Raw genomic sequence first — 19,979 nt, forward strand, 5'->3', positions numbered from 1 at the left:
AAGCCTATGTGTCTATCCCCATGGGCGAACTCGGGTTTGCACTGTACTATCCAGGTTCCAGAGTAGTAAGGGGATACGGATGGTATATATAGTGTTATTGTGTCCGAAGGTCAGTAGTTTTGTAGGCTTCCAACATCATGTCCCATTCCATTGAGATTGGTGTTTTTCTTAGACCTCTATACTCCTCCCTACATATTACTGCACTCTCTGCCCTCCATCAGCGTATTACCTCGCCAGTTTAATATTTTAGGTGGCAAGGCTGATTTCCATCTCATAGTTATGGATTGCTTTGCAATAATTAAGGCCAAGTCAGCAAATCTCGCCTGCAGTTTCTGGTTCGTGGGACGATGGTGTAAGCCCACTACACAGCTTTCTGCTGTGTTCCAGTGTGTACTCCCAGTCACTGCTCTGATTGTGTCCGAAATGTGTGCCAAAAATGTGGAAAGGAGTTGACATGTCCACAGCATGTGCATTTAAGTGGGTTCTGGGGATTGGCATCTTGCGAAGTTTTTCTGTGTTTCTAGGTAAATTTTGTTTGGTCGATGGGACAGAAGGTAAGCCTTATGTACTATTGTGTACTGAATAAATTTAAATTTAGCATTGCGTGACTGTTTGGGGGTATTTCAATAGAGAATCCCATTCCTTATCCATCAGTTCCCTTCCTAAGTCTCCTTTCTCCTTTAATTGTGCAAGAGACATTGCGGCTTGAGTGCAGATACCGCGATAGAGCCATCGGATCAGTTGGCAACCATTGGCCATTAGATATAGCAAGTGAACACATCTGTGTGTAGGGGGTTCAATGTTAGTAGGGGACCAGTGTTTTCTGATAAACCTAGCAATATTTGCATGCAGAAGGAATAGGGATCCTGGGATCCTTGTTCGTGAGTAAAGTCCTTGTGATTTAGCAGCACTCCATTGGCAAACAACACCCCTATTGTTGTCACCCTCCTCCCTTTCCACTTGTGTATGGGGCATTTTGTTACTAACCCTGGGGGTGGGAAGACCCAATGGTGCGATGCTTGGGGCGTATGGGACCACTCGTTTTGTGTACTGCAGAGCTCTCCTCCAGTAGCTAAGGGCTATTTTTGGTAATACTGGAGCTGTTGGTGGAGTCTTGCTCTGGGGCAGTAGTAATGTGTGTAGAATTTCTTGGGATAAGTCATCTGGCGCACATTCTAGTTCGTGTAAGTTGCGTTGAGCAAGCCAGTATGCAAGCCATTGTAACTGGCTTGCGAAGCAATATGCCCGAAAGTAAGGAGCTCCCATGCCGCCTTTGTCAGTCCTTAACTACAGCTTGGGAAGACCTACCCTTCTGCGGCATTTCCCCCATATTAACTCAGATAGTAGTGGGTTTAGGACGCAGCTGAGATCACTATTGGGAGGTTGGTAAAATAATAAAGTAGTTGTGCGAGCATGACCATTTTGGAGATTGCTATACGGCCTGCTACCGACAGGGGGATGGATGTCCAGAAGGTCATTTGGGTACGGAGGGCAGAAAATGCTTTTTGGAGATTACCTTCCAATAGATCTTGTGGTGTCCTGTATATTTAGATGCCTAGGTATTGGAAGATACAGAGCACAAGTGGTATTATTGATGGCTGTATATTATTTAAAAAAAATAATAAAGCGTAGGATTTAGTCTCATTTATAGAAAATCTTGTTATTTTTCAGTGTCTGCTATATTATTATGATCAGCTTTTAGTAGAGTAAAGTCCGTAGGTAATGCCCCTATTTGTTGTTCGATTGCACGCCTCGCTTCATGGATTTCCTGCAGAATGAGGTCTAGCTTATCCGGTGTTGTGGCCATGTTGGTAGATGGTATGTAATCCGATGTAGGTGTTGAAGTTAAGCTTTATGGTTCGCCCTGTTATGCATTGCCAATCGTTGTTGTTCCATTGTTCTTCCCCTTGTACAGCCATTTCGTGATATGTGGTATTTTGGACCTCTCCTTTGTTCTTCGACTTGTTTCTAGGGCACCCGAAAGGGACTCAGTATTGTGGTGGCTGACTACACAGCAGGCAACTGGGCAACCGACCTATGAGAGATGGGGGGAGCAAATTTTATATGGTTCTTTGAGCACTTGTTCAGGTGAGCTATTGTGCTAGCTATCTGCTTGCTTTGCAGTGGTGGTAGGGTGTTGCTGCATGCTTTTGCACGGAGATGGTCTTCATTTCCTCTTACTGCCTGTGTTGATGTGTGTCACAGACAGGCCAACGAGTCCACCATCGCCCGAGCTTCTTCGCATACAGGGGAGAAGTAGGCACTTTACGCTGTCAATGTGGGCCTTAGATTGAGCTGCGCAGCCGGACACACTGCCGGTGCAGGGCTGTTGCGCACTCAGAACGCGATATTTATTTGATGTACCCACGAGATTCATTATCTGAGGCCTGGATCCCGTGCCTGGTAAAGATTGATCGGGGGTTCCCCCTTGAAGAGCGGCTATGTGACCACAGCAGAACTGCAGTGGTCCACTGCAGGGAGGCTCCCTTCCCCACATGTCCGCACCGCAACACTCTGTCTGGGATAGGCCCCGGTCTAAGCCCCCTCTCACTCGGATCCACAGAAGCCAATGCAATCCCCTGGCGTGGTGCCCAACCTTCAATCCTTTCCAGTGGTTCCCAAACTTTTGACTCCTGAGGACACCCATTGAGTCACCCCTGGAAGCCGGGGATCCCCAAGCAATTTGTAGGATTTCAATTTCTAAATATTAAAACAGTAATTCGAAGAAAAAAAACATGTATGCACACAAAATAAATACTCAAATTACTAAGGATTTTGGGGCCAGATGTACGACCATTTCATTTAGCGCCTCGCAATTGGCAACACATAGCGAGTGGCAAATTGCGAGTCGGTAAATGAAATGTACAACAGTGTGTTTAACACTGTTTGGGATTCACAATGGGGTCACAAATTGCGAGGCTCATTAATAATAATGAGCCTCTCGCAATTTGCAAGCCCATTGGGAATGCCAGCCCTCCCAGGGATGGTGCCCTGCTGGGCTCAGCAGACCACCATGTCTGGGACTGCTTTTAAATAAAGATTATTTTTTTTTAAATGCAGCCCGTTTACATGCATTTAAAAAAAAAAAAAGAAAATGAAACGTTTTTGTTTAATTTTTTAAGGGCAGGCAGTAATCCTGGGACCACTGCGGGCCCTTAAAAAATAATTTTCCATGCATTTGGAAAGGGGAAGGGATCCCCTGGGGACTTGAATTTACCATCTACTTGAAGTAGGTGGTAATTGCGAATATTTGGCGATCGCAATTGCGGTTGCAAAACATTTGTACATGGTTTTGAGACTCGCTATTTGGAAGGGATGTCCCTTCCAAATAGCAAGTCGCAAAACCTATTTAGCAAGTCACAAAAAAATTGCGACTCCCGAAATGTACATGGCCCAATAGGTTTCTGCATTCGCAAACGGGTTCTCGAACGCGTTTGAGCATATAAAAACGGGTCGTACATCTGGCCCTTAGTATTTTATATTAAAGGAATTTTCAAAAAAGAAAAACATTTAATGGGAAGGTTGGTGCCGCATCTCCGTGACTAACTTTTAAATTGTTGGTTTTATTTCGAAGTACGAGGCTTTTTAACAGCATCAGGTTAATGAATGACTGGGAAAAACATAAGTAACTAACTGGTACCAATCAGTTTGCAAGCAGCTCTTTGATGACAGTTTATAGGTCTCTCTGCTAGATTACGATTGTCACTTATGAAGTGCAAAATAATAAAAGAATCTCTGTGACAAAAGCAGTAACCACGGACCTATGCACATTAAATACTGCTTTATAAAATGCATGTTACAGGTTCTTTGCAGTAGGCATATTAACACTCTGTGCTACATTAGTTAAGTCAAAGCTGCCACTGAGCAAAACTCATCTCTCTCCAGCAGGTACATTAATCACTGGCATGATCTTGACACTTTTATTGTTGCTCCAAAGCTGCTAATGATACAGGAAACTTTGCTGTGCTTTTAAAACTGCTGCCTACGGACCCCCCTGGGAATGTGTCAAGGACCCTTGGGGGTCCGCGGTCCCCAGTTTGGGAAACATAGCAGCCTCCCAGCCACTCAGAAGGGGCTCGTCATGTGTCTGCCAGCTCCTGCCGGCCGCTACTCACAGCGTCAGTTGCCGCCAGGGCCCCCAGTCAGTCACGGAAGCGATCGCAGTGCACCAGCGATGTCTTTAGGCCGCCGCCCACTCCCAGCAGGACCAGTAAGCATCTATCGCAGGGGGTTCTCTAGGAGCGCCAATGGAGGCCGCCCCCGCCGCCACCCGGGGTCTGTGTGGGCCAGGTGTGGAAGGGGTCTCTCTCGGTAGGTAGACCCTAGTCTTCCTCCCTTTGCGCGCATTTGTTTCATGGGCCCGGGGTAAGCCCTGGTCTCAATCTTCCCCTGCGCAGCTCTACCTGGGTCAGTGAATCAGTCCCGCTTGATACTTGGGGGCAGATTTACAATTACTGGCGCATCCCTGCATATCGGCAAGGATGCGCCAGTAAATGTGTGCCGCAGCTCCGCCACCCATGATACGCCGCATTTACAATGCGGCGGACCATGGGACAAAAACGGCACAGATACGTCACGCATCTGTGCCAAAAAAGCGGCACATTGCTGGAGTTGCGTCGCAAGCGCGATGCAGCTTCAACAATGATCAGGGGGGCCCTGTGTGTACAATGCTGCGTTAATCCTTACGCCTGCTTCAAGCAGGCGCAGGGTTTTGACGCAGCATGGGCCCAAAAGTGACTGAGTGAAATCTTGTAGATTTCACTCAGTCACTTTTTTCCTGCGCAGAAACGCCTCCCCCTGCGATGGTACGCCTCTTCTGGCGCAGGGCTTTACAACGTGACGCATCTGGGAGATGCGTCACGTTGTAAATACCCCACACCATGGTGCATCTTTTGCGCCGCCGCTGTGTCACAAAAGTGACGCAACGGCGGCGTAAAAGCGGCGCAAGGGGCTTGTAAATCTGCCCCTTGGTATTTCAGTGCAGTAGTTTGCTTTAGCTCACTCCGTTTGCCACACCCGGCCTCGGTTGAGTACTGGGCCACTCCTCGAGACGCTCTGGTATGGCGGCAATACTTTTGCCGCAGGGTGAAATTGTTGTTTAATGGCTCCGCAGCCCTCACTCTCGGCCAGTCAGTCGCCTCATTTCTCCAGTAGCGATTGTTTTATGAAAGGGTGCTTTGCACAGGGATTTCACGACCGCAGAGGCAGGTCTCGGCAAGTCAACAATGCCGATTCTCACAGCTCACAACGGCTTGCCCGCACAAGCTCATATCTATGCCAAATTTTGGCTCGGGCAAGGCAGATCGTAATGTCAGCACTCGCTTCCCTTCTTGCTTGCTCTGAGGTGCGTTAGAGCCATGTATGTCCTCAACACGCAGCCGATAACTGCAGGATTTCACTGCCTGGTCCAAGAGCTCTGCTACAGCCGTCTACCATGATCGGCAGTTAACCACGCCCCTCTTCTACACCCTAGTTATGATCGTTTTATTAGTAAACCAAATGGAACAGCTAGTAAACCTGCTCATCTCCACACCATTGTGGTGGCCATTACTGGATGACCTTATAGCTGAAATTGACTCTTTTGTGCTCCAAGTAGTAACCCAAGACTTCGAGAAATGATTGATCTATATTGAGTGGCAAGTGTGGAGTACAATTGGATTAGGCACTAAGTGCCAGATTAGGTTTGATGGCTCGCCATCTTTAAGAGGGTTAACTCTGGAACCTCTACAGGTACCCTGGAGGTCTTGGCCTGGCAGATATACCAAAGGTTACCATGGAGAGACGTCACCTATTTCTTTCACGCCTATGTATATAGATCAGGCACAAGGGGAAACGGAACATTTGTCTCAGGACGCCTGATGAAAGGAACTAAGCAGGCAAAGGTAGGGTTCGATAACTATTTCTGATCAAGCACCTGTGACTATGTGTCAATTGGTATTTACCTATGGCAGGATAAGATCAACAGGACGGAGAGCCTTAAGACCCTTAGGTTATACCTCAAAGCTAATACAACAGAGGACTGGATACGTAAATAATGATATCCTTAAAAGACAGTGGCCAATAATCTCTGCTCCAGGTGAGAGTTTGGTAGGAGTATGAGGATTATGAGGCACAGGTAATGTGCCCCTGTCAAGACAACGGTGTCTTATTGAGGGAGTTTCATGGAGTGTGGATCTCCTTTAAAACTCATTAAAAAAAAATCATCAAAACTCCATAGAATACTTAGCCCTAGGTTTTCAACACTGGAGGAACACCATGGAGCTACCCACTCAGTAATGGCAACATCAAACAAATGTGTACAGAGAAGTACCATTCAAGCCAGTCTCGCCCTACTTCAATGGAGACATTACAATGTGTTTTTTTTAGGGTCATCAGTTTGCTCAAGAATTTTGATGCAGGATAACATCGCCTCTGTTCTATTGAATTTTATCTCTTAAAATGACTTCCACTTAGGATGGATACTAAACAGAGGCCTTAAATACTAAACAGAAGACTTGATCCATTTCATAGCTTCCCTTCTGCGCTCTTGGATCTCCCATTACCTCGTGATCTTCATAGGACTCAGATCTGGGAACAGGCGATCTTGTTCCTCATTAGAGTAATTCCCAATTTGTGAAGCAGTTTTGAAAAGGATTTCATGGGTATCACCATCTCAGATTTCCACAGGAATTCTGATAGCAGATTGTGCCTGTATTTTGAGACCCCTGACAGGAGGGGTGTCACATTTCTAAAATAGATCAGTAATTTCTCCACGTTTAAAGTATTTAACAGTTGAAAACTGATCCTATTAATCTAGGAATTTTGAAGCTGCAGTATCCCATTGTGCCCATCAATAAGACATTTAATTTTATTTCTGCTCACTGAGCTTAGATTACGAACACTGCTTCTTCACTGATTTCAATGTTATTTCGGTTTAAAACTTTTTTCACGGAGTGTGGGAAAGATGTAGGGTTTAGCAAACTGAAAGATTACCCAGCAAAGTTTTTAACTACTATGGGACAGGCGATTGTCTGTTGCTGCCCTTACCTGTGGAAGGTCAAAGGAATTATTCTAGCCATCTTGTGAAGGCCAATGATACTTGATAGCAGCTCTATAAATTTAAGAAGATCAAATCTCATCAAAAGTTGGAATCTTGCTAGTACGGTCTATCCCTTTTCCCAGTAATTCATAATATCATTTTCATTCATATAATTTTCATTCACATTCTCCAACTCAGACCAGACCACTTAAGACTGGGAGTTAGAAGAAAAAGCTATTTCTTCTGTTGTTGCATCCTGCCATTTGGGATCAAGTGACTATTACAAAGGCAGGATCCTAAATCTCCTTACTCCTTCTTAGAAGAACTTCTAATCCTTCCTTTGACATAACTCCAAGGTGTCCTATCAAAAAGTGGACACTTAGAAGCATCATACCTGTTTGGGCTGAATGAGGTCTACTGGGCATGAATTTCAACTCCTCCAAGCCTGCAAACAACCTATTTTAAACCTTAAGTACATGTGGGGCAGGCATTCAATTTTTAACTGCTCTATTTGTAATTTCCATCAATCAGACAGCAACACTATCACTCTCTCTCCCCTGCCACTGACCTGGCTGCAAACGATTCACTATTACATCATAGCCTCATCGCATTATGTTTTTAATCCAGGTGAACACCGCCTCAACTTTGCTTTCAACCACAATGTGGAAACAAAAGGAAATACAGTTGACACAATTTTGTTTATTTGTGATGAACAAGTTACTTAACTTTGGTAACGCTCTTTCCGGTAGAGACTGTATTGAGACACAGATTCCTCCCCTTCTAAATATTACCCAAGCGTCAGACGTGAACCACAAATGTTTCTGCAGTACCTCTGTGAGCCAGAAAGTGGCACCTTGCGGCTCCGCACAGATGCAATTTCGCTCTGGAAAGGACATGTGAGACCTATAGAGGTGCCAATCCCACGTGCTGACATCAGTTGCTTTTGAGGATGCCTGATATCCTCGATGCAGAACCCCATAGGTAGATAGTGCCCAGATTCCTAGAATTTGGATCATATTAATAGATAGAGTCCTACCACAGAACGGGGAAGATGGGAGGGTCAGTGAGGAATCTATGGCTGGATAGTCTCTCTACCAGAAAGAGTGTAACCAAAGCTAAGTAACCATTTTTTCTGATAGAGACTTCTAGCTGCAGATTACTTACCTTTTGATTAGATACCTGAACAGTACCTCTTCAGAGGTGGGTGTGTGGATAGACTCAAACCAGAAAAGCCTGCAGGACCAAGCAGGAAAAATGCCCTTCTCTGTGATCTTGATTGTCCAGGCAATGAAGCTTCATGAACGGAAGGAGGAGCGCCCACGTAGCCACCTAGCAAATGTCTAGGACAGGGACCCCACGTGCTAATGTAGTGGTAGGAGTTTCGGCCCTGGTGGATTGGGCACGTAGACCTACTGCAGGCTGATTCTTAGCCAGTCTGAAGTAGATCTTAATCCAGAGCAAGACCCAGCAGAGGCGTTTTTCTCCTGCACTGCCATGCAGTTTTTCTCTCCAGCAAACCTCATTAAGAGCTGACTGTCCACCTGGTGGTCTTTGGTACAATCTATGTAGAAGCTCAGCGCTCTCTTAGGGTCCAAGAGATGAAGTCTCTCCTCCTCCTTAGAGGGGCGAGTAGGAACATAAAACGCCAGCAGGTTAATGGTTTGACTGAGAGAATGGCATCACAACTTTTGGTAAGAAGGATGCTCCTGTATGAATAACTATTTTGTCTGAGAAGGAGCAAATGTATGCTGGATTGACAGAAAGCTTGATGCTCACTCACACGCCATACAAAGGTGATGGCTATGAGGAATGCAGTCTTCAAAGTAGGGAGTCATAAAGGACAGCTGTGAAGCGGCTCAAACAGAGAACATATCAGATGAGTTGGGACCAGATTAAGGGCCCCATTGGGGCATGACAAAAAAGAAGGGGGAAATATGTGTTGCATCATTTCTAAAAATCGTATCTTATCTGGTCACTGAAAACAAGGTGGGCTAATATGGTAACCTAAAGAAGGCAGAAAGATAACCCTTAACTGGGCCCAAAGTAAAGTCTTTCCAGGAAAGAGGCAGAACAAATAACGGAGCATGAGATAACTTGACCTGGATGGAGTCAATCTGACAACAGGTGTATAAAGTTTTCATTCAGGGACACCTGGCTACAAAGCTGATATCAACCACATACAGTGGAAGACCGAAGATGTTCAGCGGTCATCGCTCATGTGAAGGTAGAGATTGCGCAGGTTCGGGTATAGAACCCTCCCCCGTGGCTGCGACAGCAGGTCCTCGCGGAGAGGCAGCCTGCTCGGAGCACACACACTCAAGCCCAGGAGTTAGAGATATCATACTCTCTGTGCCCAATCCAGGTCCACCAAGTTGACTTGGGCTGGTCAGTCCTAATTTTCTTGAGAACTGGGGGCAGAAGTGGTACTGCAGGAAAGGAACACAGGAGTCCCAAGTTCCACTCGAGGTAGAATGTGTCGCTGAGCGAAAGACGCCTTGGAATCCTTATCGCACAGAACTGCTGACATTAGGCACTCTTGGCGATGGCAAACAGACCGAGCCAAGGTACTCCTCATTTGCAGAAGAGACCTTGAGGCACCTCCAGGTGTAGCTGCAATTCGTGATCCGATAGGTTTCAACGGCTGAGCTTGTCTACCATGGCCTTCAAGGATACCATCAGGTGTTTCACCATCAGGAAAATTCCTTGGTGGTCCAGCAATTTCAAGAGGTGCAAGAACTCCTGGCACCGGGTCCGTAAAAAAATCAGAGCTGCTTCCAAAGTGGCGCACAGTAAGGAGGATGAGGATGCTGCCTGTTGTGTGACCCAACCCTTGCTTTTGCCCTGCCTCTGAGGTGTTTCAAGAAGGGATTTAGAGGTTGCTGCTGAGGCTGGGTGGCTTGCCTTTGATGAAAATCTAATCGTGAGAGGACATAATTTTTTATATTACCAGTCGCTGTTCTGGGGTGACGGCAGGTTAAGGGAATGAGCGGTGGCTGTGCTTGCTTTAAATCCTTGAAGAGCCAATCCTGTTGGGTCTCCAAAATATTTGGCACTGTCAAAAGGGAGGTACAAAATTAAAATCCAAAATATTTGGCACTGTCAAAAGGGAGGTACAAAATTAAAATCCAGAAGGTCTCATCCATGCATTGAGATGTTGGGACACTGAGGACACAGTTGACCTCAGGACCATCTGAGGAGAATAGATCGTCATTTATTATGTGTTTAAATGCATCTTTACTACTCCTGCAAAATTTTCCTTGAGCTGGTCAGATAGTTGAGGGAAAGCCATATCCTGCAAGACATAGGTATTACTGCACAATTGTCTTTTAAAGATTTAAGAGCAAGGCCCCAGGGAGAAATATTCTTTTTTCTCAACCGCTGCTGGTATTTTCGACTCCATCAGCAGGAAAATTTGGGAACATTGCGGAGACTTGTTTAGGGTAGCATAAAGCATGCTCCACCAGGCTCTTTGGAGAACAGTGGATTGAAAGATATTGGGGGGCGGGAGGGGAGATCACCCAGAGCCAGCCAGTACCTTCTTGTCATTAATCTGTTGACTGCTGGAGAAGATGTCCATTTCTCCCACGCCTCCAGGACTAATTTTAGTAATGCCTCATTGAAAGTCAGCAAGTGCTTGGAAGATTTCAGCACTGGAATCAACATCAAAGTCAGGAGTTTCAGTTCAGGGCCTGATTAAAAGTTTAGCAGACAAGATACTCTGCCTGCCTGTTTCATTTAAAAACAGGAGGACCTCAAGTTTTCTGTCGACATAACCTCCACTGGCTCAACTGAAAGCTTACTCTGATGGCCCCAAAGCAGCACGGTGATGGATTAAACCCAGATCTTTTGACTGGGTGTGAGTGTTTGATTGATTCAGATGCTCCGTCTATCACCTCCCCCTTTTGTACCGCTTTTCGCAGCCATAAGTGTGGCAGGGTATGCTCAGACGTGAGTCCCTTGCTCACTTTGCCACTGGATTCAAGCAAGCCGGGCTGAAGACGGCTGGAATGCCAGAAACCGGTCCTCGGAAGCTTGTTTCCGGTCCAGGGAAGACATGGCTTGGCAGTTCGGGCTGGACTGTTCCCATGAGGCACAGGGTCAGACTGATTTGCATATAGCCATGTCTGAACTGGGGTGGCAGAGTGGGCTAAAGAACGGTGATGGATTAAACCCAGATCTTTTGACTGGGTGTGAGTGTTTGATTGATTCAGATGCCCGTCCATCACCACCCCCTTTTGTACCGCTTTTGGCCGCCATAAGTGTGGCAGGGTATGCTCAGACGTGAGTCCCTTGCTCACTTTGCCACTGGATTCAAGCAAGCCGGGCTGAAGACGGCTGGAATGCCAGAAACCGGTCCTCGGAAGCTTGTTTCCGGTCCAGGGAAGACATGGCTTGGCAGTTCGGGCTGGACTGTTCCCATGAGGCACAGGGTCAGACTGATTTGCATATAGCCATGTCTGAACTGGGGTGGCAGAGTGGGCTAAAGAACGGTGATGGATTAAACCCAGATCTTTTGACTGGGTGTAAGTGTTTGATTGATTCAGATGCTCCGTCCATCACCACCCCCTTTTGTACCGACCAAAGCAGCATGGGCTGTTGGTGGAAGGATATTACACCATCCACCATATGTTGGTGGTATGCTTTTATTTTCCTATCCATCGGTGGTGGGTGTGTATGTGTGAGTGTGTGTGTGTGGGGGGTGGGTGATGGGAGCTGTAAACCCAACATTTTGTACATTAAAAGGAACCGCTGTGATGGCAGGTCATTTCAATGGACAGAGATGACTGCTAGACCGGTGGCCATCTCTAAATTTGATAGATAGAAAGCCGCCAGGGAGGCAGAGTTAATGTACTCCACCATTCTGATGACTGGAGTATCGTCCATCAAAATCTAAATCAGTCCATTGGTCTCCACCTTTGGCAATGGTAATTCCAGGACCTCTGACACCTTATGGATAACAGAATAAAAGGAGGGTGCCTCCAAGGAGAGGGGGCCCAGCAGAAACTCCATCTTTGTATCTGGAAATGTGTAAAAATCATTAGCATTCCTGAGAGCAATACATAGGCTTAAGAGAAGTGGAGTTAACAAGTATCCCACCTCACTAATGTAATCCGTCTGGTGAATGGCTTCAGGCATGTCCATGGGATCTTAGCCTGCTCTTTAGGCAGTTGTTGCTACTCCAACAGACATTGAGCTTCCCTTCTGGGGCAGGCAATTTCCTTCAACTTGGGGAAGTTGGATTACCTGACTGGCCTAGTAGAACTGGAGGCAATGGAGTCGGGGCAGCAGCGCCATGATTGGCATCCTCTGAGGTGGGGGTAGTGGCACTGGAGGGAGTGTCTGGGGTCTCAGAGGCTGTTTACATGATTGAGCCAGTGAAAAAGTTAGTGTCAACATGCCCACTGGCATTAGAGAAGTCAGTCAGCAGTACAGCCAAAATGTAGTCTCAAAGGCTCACTTGCTTGGCCCATGGGGTCATCTGCCTTTTTATTCAACTAGACCTAAAGTTCCAAAAAACTACATCATAAAATAGTCAAACTTAAGAGTCTCTATTAAGCATGATTCTTACTGACCATCTCATGCTCACACCCTCTACATGCCTAATCAATTGTTGGTTCTTAACCATCATTCGATCTTCACTATATCTGGGTCTACCCTTATTGCTCAAATGTCTCTTCCCAATATTCTATTGCCATCCATAAGTAACAAATATTTGACATTAATGTTTAAATATTGTCTTATAAATGTTATTAGCACGTAGAAATTTATTTTTTCTCTTTGTATAATATAAGTTTACTTCATATTTCTGAAGCACTCTGTCAACCTTTGAGTCTACTTCATACCATAGCTGCAAATATACGAAAGAAATATAATCTAAAAAAACTTAATGAGAGACATGAACATGACAAGAAAACCGGAAATTAAAGCACACACTTATAGTGAACTGGCAAACTATATCACAACTGAATTGAAATTATACACAGTTATTTCAGCAATTTGAAAAGACAGTTTTGATGCGTAGTTGTGCACGTGCCTGAACGTTTCAGCTTAATTAGTGCAGCACAGAAAGACAGGTCTAGGTCATTTGACACTCTCCAAATAAAGAATCTATGCCAACAGATGGAACATTTAAACGTGTAATTTGGTTCACCATATTAGTTGGTACACTCAGTAATATAAGTGAATAACATCATCTTTGTTCTACATATATACTGTCTTGGGAAAGAAACACTGTCTTGCAGAGCTGAAAAGTTAACCGGTGGAACACTTACAGCTTAATATCTGTATCAAAAACAAATACTGATAAATAACAAACAAATGAGTGGGATTGTAAAGTTATAATAATGAAAAGATTGCCCATGATGAGAAAATAAATATTTGTATCAGTATTTTCTTACTTGGCCCATCTGAAGTCTTGTCCTTTTTTCTTCTCTTGCATACAAAACAAAACATGGAAGCCAAATGGCTAAGGATGATTAGGGGCGGAGGAAGTACCGGTTTTTCATGATATGCCATAACAAAATGGTAACGTTGGTATTTCCACACTATGTTTGAAATTGCCTTCACTTGGAAATATACATTGCTTTTTGGGGACAAAAAGGAAAGGTTATTTCAAATTAGAAAACATTTACAAAATGATATATTGCTTAGGTTTTATTTTAAAAATCACCTTCATTTACTTGCAATTTTAATTCAGTGCGAACAACTCAAAAAGTGGTTACAGTTCAAATTATTGCCAAATATCATCTATTTAAATCTTAACAATCTTTCATAATGCTTTTATTCTGATAACTACATTATTACAGCTACATCAAAGAAGCTGCACATAGAGAACTAACACAGGCTGTTATTTAAATCTGCATGCACCAAAACAAAATGCGTCTGACCAAACTAGACTTTTTATTTTATTAAAAAACTACCTTAAGACAATTGACAACATTACAACACATAAATAAGGAAAGCACAAAGTTTATATATATTTATATATATATTTAGACAGGGCAATTATTAACACTAAATTGAAAAACCCTTATTACATTTCTATGTTAATAAATAGTGCCCATTTATCAGCTGAGCCAATTAAAGGCACATACACTCTGGCGTTGGGAGCTACTCAGTGTGTTCTGTTTTTAGCATCCGAGTAACCTTGATATTCTTAGGGAGTACACATCTGCAATTTTTAAAAACAGTTAATTTGGGGCTTATATATCAAACAATTTTGTATCCGCAAATGGTGCAATTCGCAAAAAACAGCGTTTGCGAATACAAAATCGCAAAACGCATTGTATGAGCCTTTTTCACATCGCAATATTAAGGAATCGCTAATTTTGCAATTCCTTAATTTTGCGTAAGCATTTAAGGAATCGCAAATTGCGATTCCTTAAATGCTTTGTAACAAGCATCCAAGTTGTGCGATTTCTCCTTAAGAAATCGCAAATTACTACGTACATGTATGTGTGCCATATGCGCACACATGCTCATTTCAGGGGTGCATCAGGGTGTCCTTATGGCACCCTTACACCCTTGAAATTATTCTCAATTTGCGATTCTCAAATTGCGAATCGCAAATTGAGAATTACTTCCCATTCATTCCTATAGGCCTCCTGGCCCATAGCAATGAATGGGAAGGTATTCCTTAATTACAATTTCGCAATTTGCTAATCGCAATTAAGGAATAGTAAGAAATCGCAAAGTATTTGCGAATTTTTAAATACATCCCGTTTTACAATTCTCAAATAGCGATCTCAAAAAATCACTATACAAGAATCGCAAAAACAGATTTTGATACATACGCCCCTTTGTTTATAATGTGCTTAGCCTTCCCACACCAGAATATATCGAGAGGTATACCTCATTCAGGACAAGACATAAGCAGGCACCCAGCTTACCTATTTCATTCAAAATAAATGCTTATTATACAGCACTTAAATATGAAAAAAGACACATGCACTCAAACAGATTATATAGTTTTTAAGTTTAGAAATGCATATATCAAAAATACAAACAACTGGCAATATTCAAAGTAAAATGCGGCTTTCAAGAAGTGTGAAGTCTGAATGTAAAAGAATGAGTGAAAAGAATTGAACAATTTAAATGTGATGTCCCATGCTGCATATTTTATATTTAGTTGATGCTGAGGCTAGAATTGTTTCCTGTGCGTGAACGGTTTAGACAATACATTACAAATTATTTTGTAAATTCTTTACAGTTGATAAATGTATTTGGGAAGCAGCTCACTCTGCATATTATCAGGGAAGCTTCACTTAAAGCAAAACTATTATGGCCTGTGTGTTGTATTTAGGCCCTGCCTATGACTGATGCAAAAATACTTTTATTTGATTCTTTAAAAATCATAAAAAGGGTGGAACACACCACCATAAAATGAACAGAACAACACAATGTGCAAGCTTAAAAACGATACAATAAAACATTTTTAGTATTTTTTTAGAAAGATGTATACGTATCTATATCCATTATTTCAAATTTTGTACAAGAAAAGGAGAGAGGGAAGAGCAGAACCTAAAGTGCTTGGGCTAACGGAGGAAGGGGAACAAAGAAAGATACAAAACATTCTAGAAGGGAATCGGCCCATCTGCATGTCACCTTCTCTCCTACTCTTTAAGTCACTGGGGCCTTCTATCCAAAGTCTTATACTGGTATGGACATAACTATACCTCCTATTTCTAATGAAGTGCTTATGCTTGAAGGAAAACGGGGGAAAAGAAAGTGCAAACAGATCTAACAAGCATTGGCATAGCCGACAGGTCTCGCTTTTGGGACCTTGTGCGGACAGAGGGATGAGGATTCAGTTGAGGACTAAGAGATGGCAAGTGACGCTAAAAGGCCCTCCCAGGTCTCCTTAGATCTATGTAGGCTTTTTTCCTTGGTATTGGAGCACTTCACATGAGCTCCAATTACAATACTCGAGGATACATTAATTTTTGGGTAGTCACAGGGAAATTAAGGGCTGTTGAGCTGAGACTCGAACCTGGTCCCCAGCTCCAAAGTCGGCAGCTCTGCTGCTGCGGAAGCCTTGAATGCGGGTTTCAAGCCCAGAAGGGAATCATACACATGGTAAGACCCTCACTAACGAAATAAGAGCACTCCCACAACCCCTACTTGGCGATTAACTCTTCACTAATGCAACACAGAGGACCAGTATTCAGTCTCCGACCTGTTATCAACGTGTAGTTATCACTAGTCACAATTCAGCTTATTTTAGGAACTAATTCACATATTTGACGAAAAAACACACAGAGAAAACATACACCGACATACTGAGAAGTGTAGAGTTCAAAAAGCAAGCACAAAAAAGTCAGATTACACTGAAATTCCCATGGAGTAATAAATCAATATTGCAACAGCCTCACAGCCCAGCCAGGAAAACAACTCTTCAAATGCCCGGTAGATGGCAGCAGTTACTAATCTCTCCTTTTTGTGAAGATGCGTGCACCGGCGCATCACTTCCTCAATTTCGTTATTGTGTTTTTTATTCAGAAATACTTAGAAAATGCATATAATTTGTGCTAAAAATAGTAAAACATGGTATGGTATAACCAGGATCTTACCGTTACGATTTGGTGTGAAACCTAATTCACAGAGTGTATTTGGGCTTTACTGCACAGCTATTGCACAGGCTGCAGCGACTCCAGGCCTCTGGCTTGGAAACAGCTATGTTTAAAGTGCGTGGCAGCAGCGGAGGGGGCCTGCGCGATTCCCTTGCGGGAGCGTGCGACCATATGGCGCCGGGCGCTCCCACAAGGAAATCACCAGACGTGCACGCATTGACATTGCAAGCAATGCAACGCGTGCACGTTTTTGCCCCGAAAGCTGTGCCGATGGCATTAGGTCTCTCTCCTATGCAGCGCATGCACACTGCGTAGACGAGACCTAAAAAGGGCTAAAAGGGACTAAGAAGGGCTCAAGCCAACTACTATTTGTTCTTCTTTCCCAGTACCTATTTCACTACATAAGTCACCGAGGCTTTCAATCCAAGCTCTAATAATGGTGAGAACTTGACTATACCTCCTGTTTCTAACGAAGTGCTTGTGCTTGAATGGGAAGACGGGAAAATGATAGTGCAAACTGATCTAAAAAGGCTTGAAAGGGTTCAGGCCAACTACATTATGTCCTTCTTTCCCAGTTCCCTTTTCGCTACTTCCCTCTTTCTCAGTTCTTGGGCTGCTATTGTCAAAAATGTAAAAGTCTTACATGACAGTTAGACTGAGGAACCACTGAGGCATTTTATAACAGCCGCTGTACAAGTCCTGATTTGTGTTTCCCTTAGGATCGGTCTCAAGAGGATCTTCCTTAAATTGTGTAAAGCCGGACAGAAGCACAATAGATGTAATATCGACTCTACTCTATTTCCACAAAGGCGGTAATCCGGGGTAGGCCAAGTTAGTAGCCATTTTGGTGTGAGATCTTTAGTCGAGAAGGACCCCAGTCTCAGTAATGTCAGTTTCCATTTGTAGTGATCTCTAAAACATTCTTGCAAGTAAGGTTGTTGTTTCAATTGTTTGTAAGTTGGCATCAACGACCATGCATGACTTTTACCGGCCAGTGAGGCTTTATCAGTTCGCAATGATAATTGTTTAGTTGCTTACGGAATATCTCATGGGTGTGTGCCAGGCTTCCTCCAGATTTAACAATAATAATGCTTGTTTTATAATATGACCTATTGAATTGGTCTGCCTTGATTGATTTTCAACTTTCTGCCAACAGTGATGAGCTAGCGTGTTGTCAGCTGCCCTCATTCGCCAATAATATTTGACCAGGGCTCCTTGTTTAGCCTGGATCTGATTTGTTAGTCCATATTCTAGACGTATCCGTCCCTGAGGACTATGACATGGGATTGAGAATTTTTTTTTAAATAATCTAGACTGGGATAGATTTAGCGTTGTGGAGTCCTTGGCGTTCAGCATTTCTCAGCCGTAAATTATAGATGGCAGAAATGTTGCTGTTTCTACCTTTAGGAGGTGGTTGGTTGAACTGCCACTTAAGTATTTTTGTAAAGTTTTAAAAGCAAATAGTAACTGTTTTGTTTTAGTTTGACCATGATCTAAATGTAATTTATAGCTTAATTGACGATCTAGGACCCCCAAGTATCTGTATACATCCATCTGCAATAAGATGATGGAATTTATTCTCTAAACAAATTCATGGCGTTTTTTCTGAATGCTGGAAAAGAATAAGACATTAGATTTTTTTTTAATTGATTAATTATTGTTCATTCGAAATGTATAGCGCCAATTGTGTAATCAGCCGCTGCAATCCTAGTGGCGTTTGACAAAGAAGCACGATATCATCCGCATATTGCAGGTTCACTATAGATGTCTGTCCCAATTTGGGAGAATCGCCCTGGGTGAGACGAAGGCTGCTCTCTAAGTCGGCTGAATAGATGTTAAATAGGCTGGGCACCAAAACACATCCCTGCTTTAGCCCGTTTGTAGAAAAAAATCTCTTGGTTTGACTTCATCCGTCCCCTTTTCTTATTTGAACCCAGGTTTGCGAATATAGATTGATGATTGCACCCAATAATTTAGGGGGGCTCCCCAAGCTTTAATTTTGACCCATAGCTTGGTTCTTGGCACTTTATCAAAAGCTGCTTTGAGATCTACAAAGCATGCATAAAGAATGTTTGAGTTAGCAATTGCTTTCTTGGCTAGAAGGGTAAGTGCCGATATATTTGTTAAAGTGCCCATGCCGGGCCGGAATCCTGCCTGTATTTTCGGAATCAGATTGTTGCTGCTTACCCAAAACTCCCGATCTGCTAGTAGATTTGATGCATAGATATTAGCCTCTACATCTATGAGGGCTATCAATCTATAGTTATTTGGATCTAAATGTGTCCCTGATTTATGTATCGGTTGAAAAATGCGACCCCTCCAATAATCGGGAATAATCCCTGTTGGAAAACAAGGGGGTTAAATAGCCGGACCAGAACTTAGGACCATGCCTAAACAACGTATTTGGTAGGCCATTTAGGCCGCGAGCCCCGTCCGATCTCAAATGTTTAATAGTGTTCATGACTTGATTTTGTGTTATCTTAACTGGTTCTTCTCTTTGCTGGTGACTTGTTAACTCACTGCTTTGTCTGTTTTCAATTTGAGATTTGACTTTAGTTGAATTCATTGGATCACTGGCTAATGCTGCCACAGGTGGCCATCTGAGAATGGGATCTGATCTCTTTTTTTTACTCTGACTCTAGGCTTCTGAATTTATGCTCAAGCTAGAAAGCAGTTTGATCTTGTTTGAAATGTGGTGTGATTGACTAAACTCTGTGCAGTTAAGATGTTATATGTTGCCTTAATGTGAGAACCCCAGGTTTGTTCCGATATGTCCGAATTAAACTGACAATGTTCGCCGTTTAGCATGAAATTAAGTTTTGCCCAAAACGTTTTTGAGTTTCTCCGTTTGCTTGCATGGAGCATATTAATCTCAAGTTTTTCCTTACATAATCGCTTTGCTGCCTTAATTTCGTGTTTTGAGTCCTTTTTAGTTTTTTAGGTCTTGCCTAGTGAATGCAGCGCATGCGCTGCATTGCCTTGGCGAGCCTATTGCTGACGGTTTGGTGCGCGAAGGGAGACAAACCATGTGCGCGCACGGATAGGCGATATGCACGCGCAAGGCATCTCCTCTCTGCCTCACACTCTCCCACTGGGCGCTCACCCGCTCCCACAGCATGCTTGTTTTTCTTTCTTTGGAGATCAGGAAAGAATGTCTGACCATGGGGTGAAAGGCACCCTTCAGAATTTTCCCGTTGGTGGAGAAAGGAATGGAGGTAACCCCCATGGTAGGAATCTCCGACATTACAAAAAGCCGCGCTGTGCTGTATTGTACTGCCATCCTGTGTGAAAAGTGCGCTTCATTCGGGCATGAATCGTGCTTTTTTTTACCAGAGCTCTGGCACATTAGACGGGCCGCAGCTCTCCCTCTACGAGCCAGCCAGTTGGCTCGT

The 19,979-nt window shown here is 43.7% G+C and overlaps 1 protein-coding gene and 1 long non-coding RNA gene across 2 annotated transcripts in view; one reads left to right on the plus strand and one right to left on the minus strand.

The window, feature by feature from the left end:
• Positions 1-19,979, minus strand: part of LOC144826435 (transient receptor potential cation channel subfamily M member 7-like) — a 2,236,140-nt gene that overhangs the window by 909,425 nt on the left and 1,306,736 nt on the right. The window contains exon 24 of the mRNA XM_078684762.1: positions 13,417-13,601. Within this exon, the coding sequence (XP_078540888.1) occupies positions 13,417-13,601 (185 nt within the window). The remainder of the gene's footprint in view (positions 1-13,416; positions 13,602-19,979) is intronic.
• The window catches only part of LOC144826437 (uncharacterized), an 871,719-nt gene that overhangs the window by 59,237 nt on the left and 792,503 nt on the right, over positions 1-19,979 (plus strand). The gene's annotated exons all lie outside the window — the stretch shown is intronic.

The sequence above is a fragment of the Lissotriton helveticus genome, chromosome 3_2, assembly GCF_964261635.1.
Source record: "Lissotriton helveticus chromosome 3_2, aLisHel1.1, whole genome shotgun sequence".
NCBI classification, from domain to species: domain Eukaryota; kingdom Metazoa; phylum Chordata; class Amphibia; order Caudata; family Salamandridae; genus Lissotriton; species Lissotriton helveticus.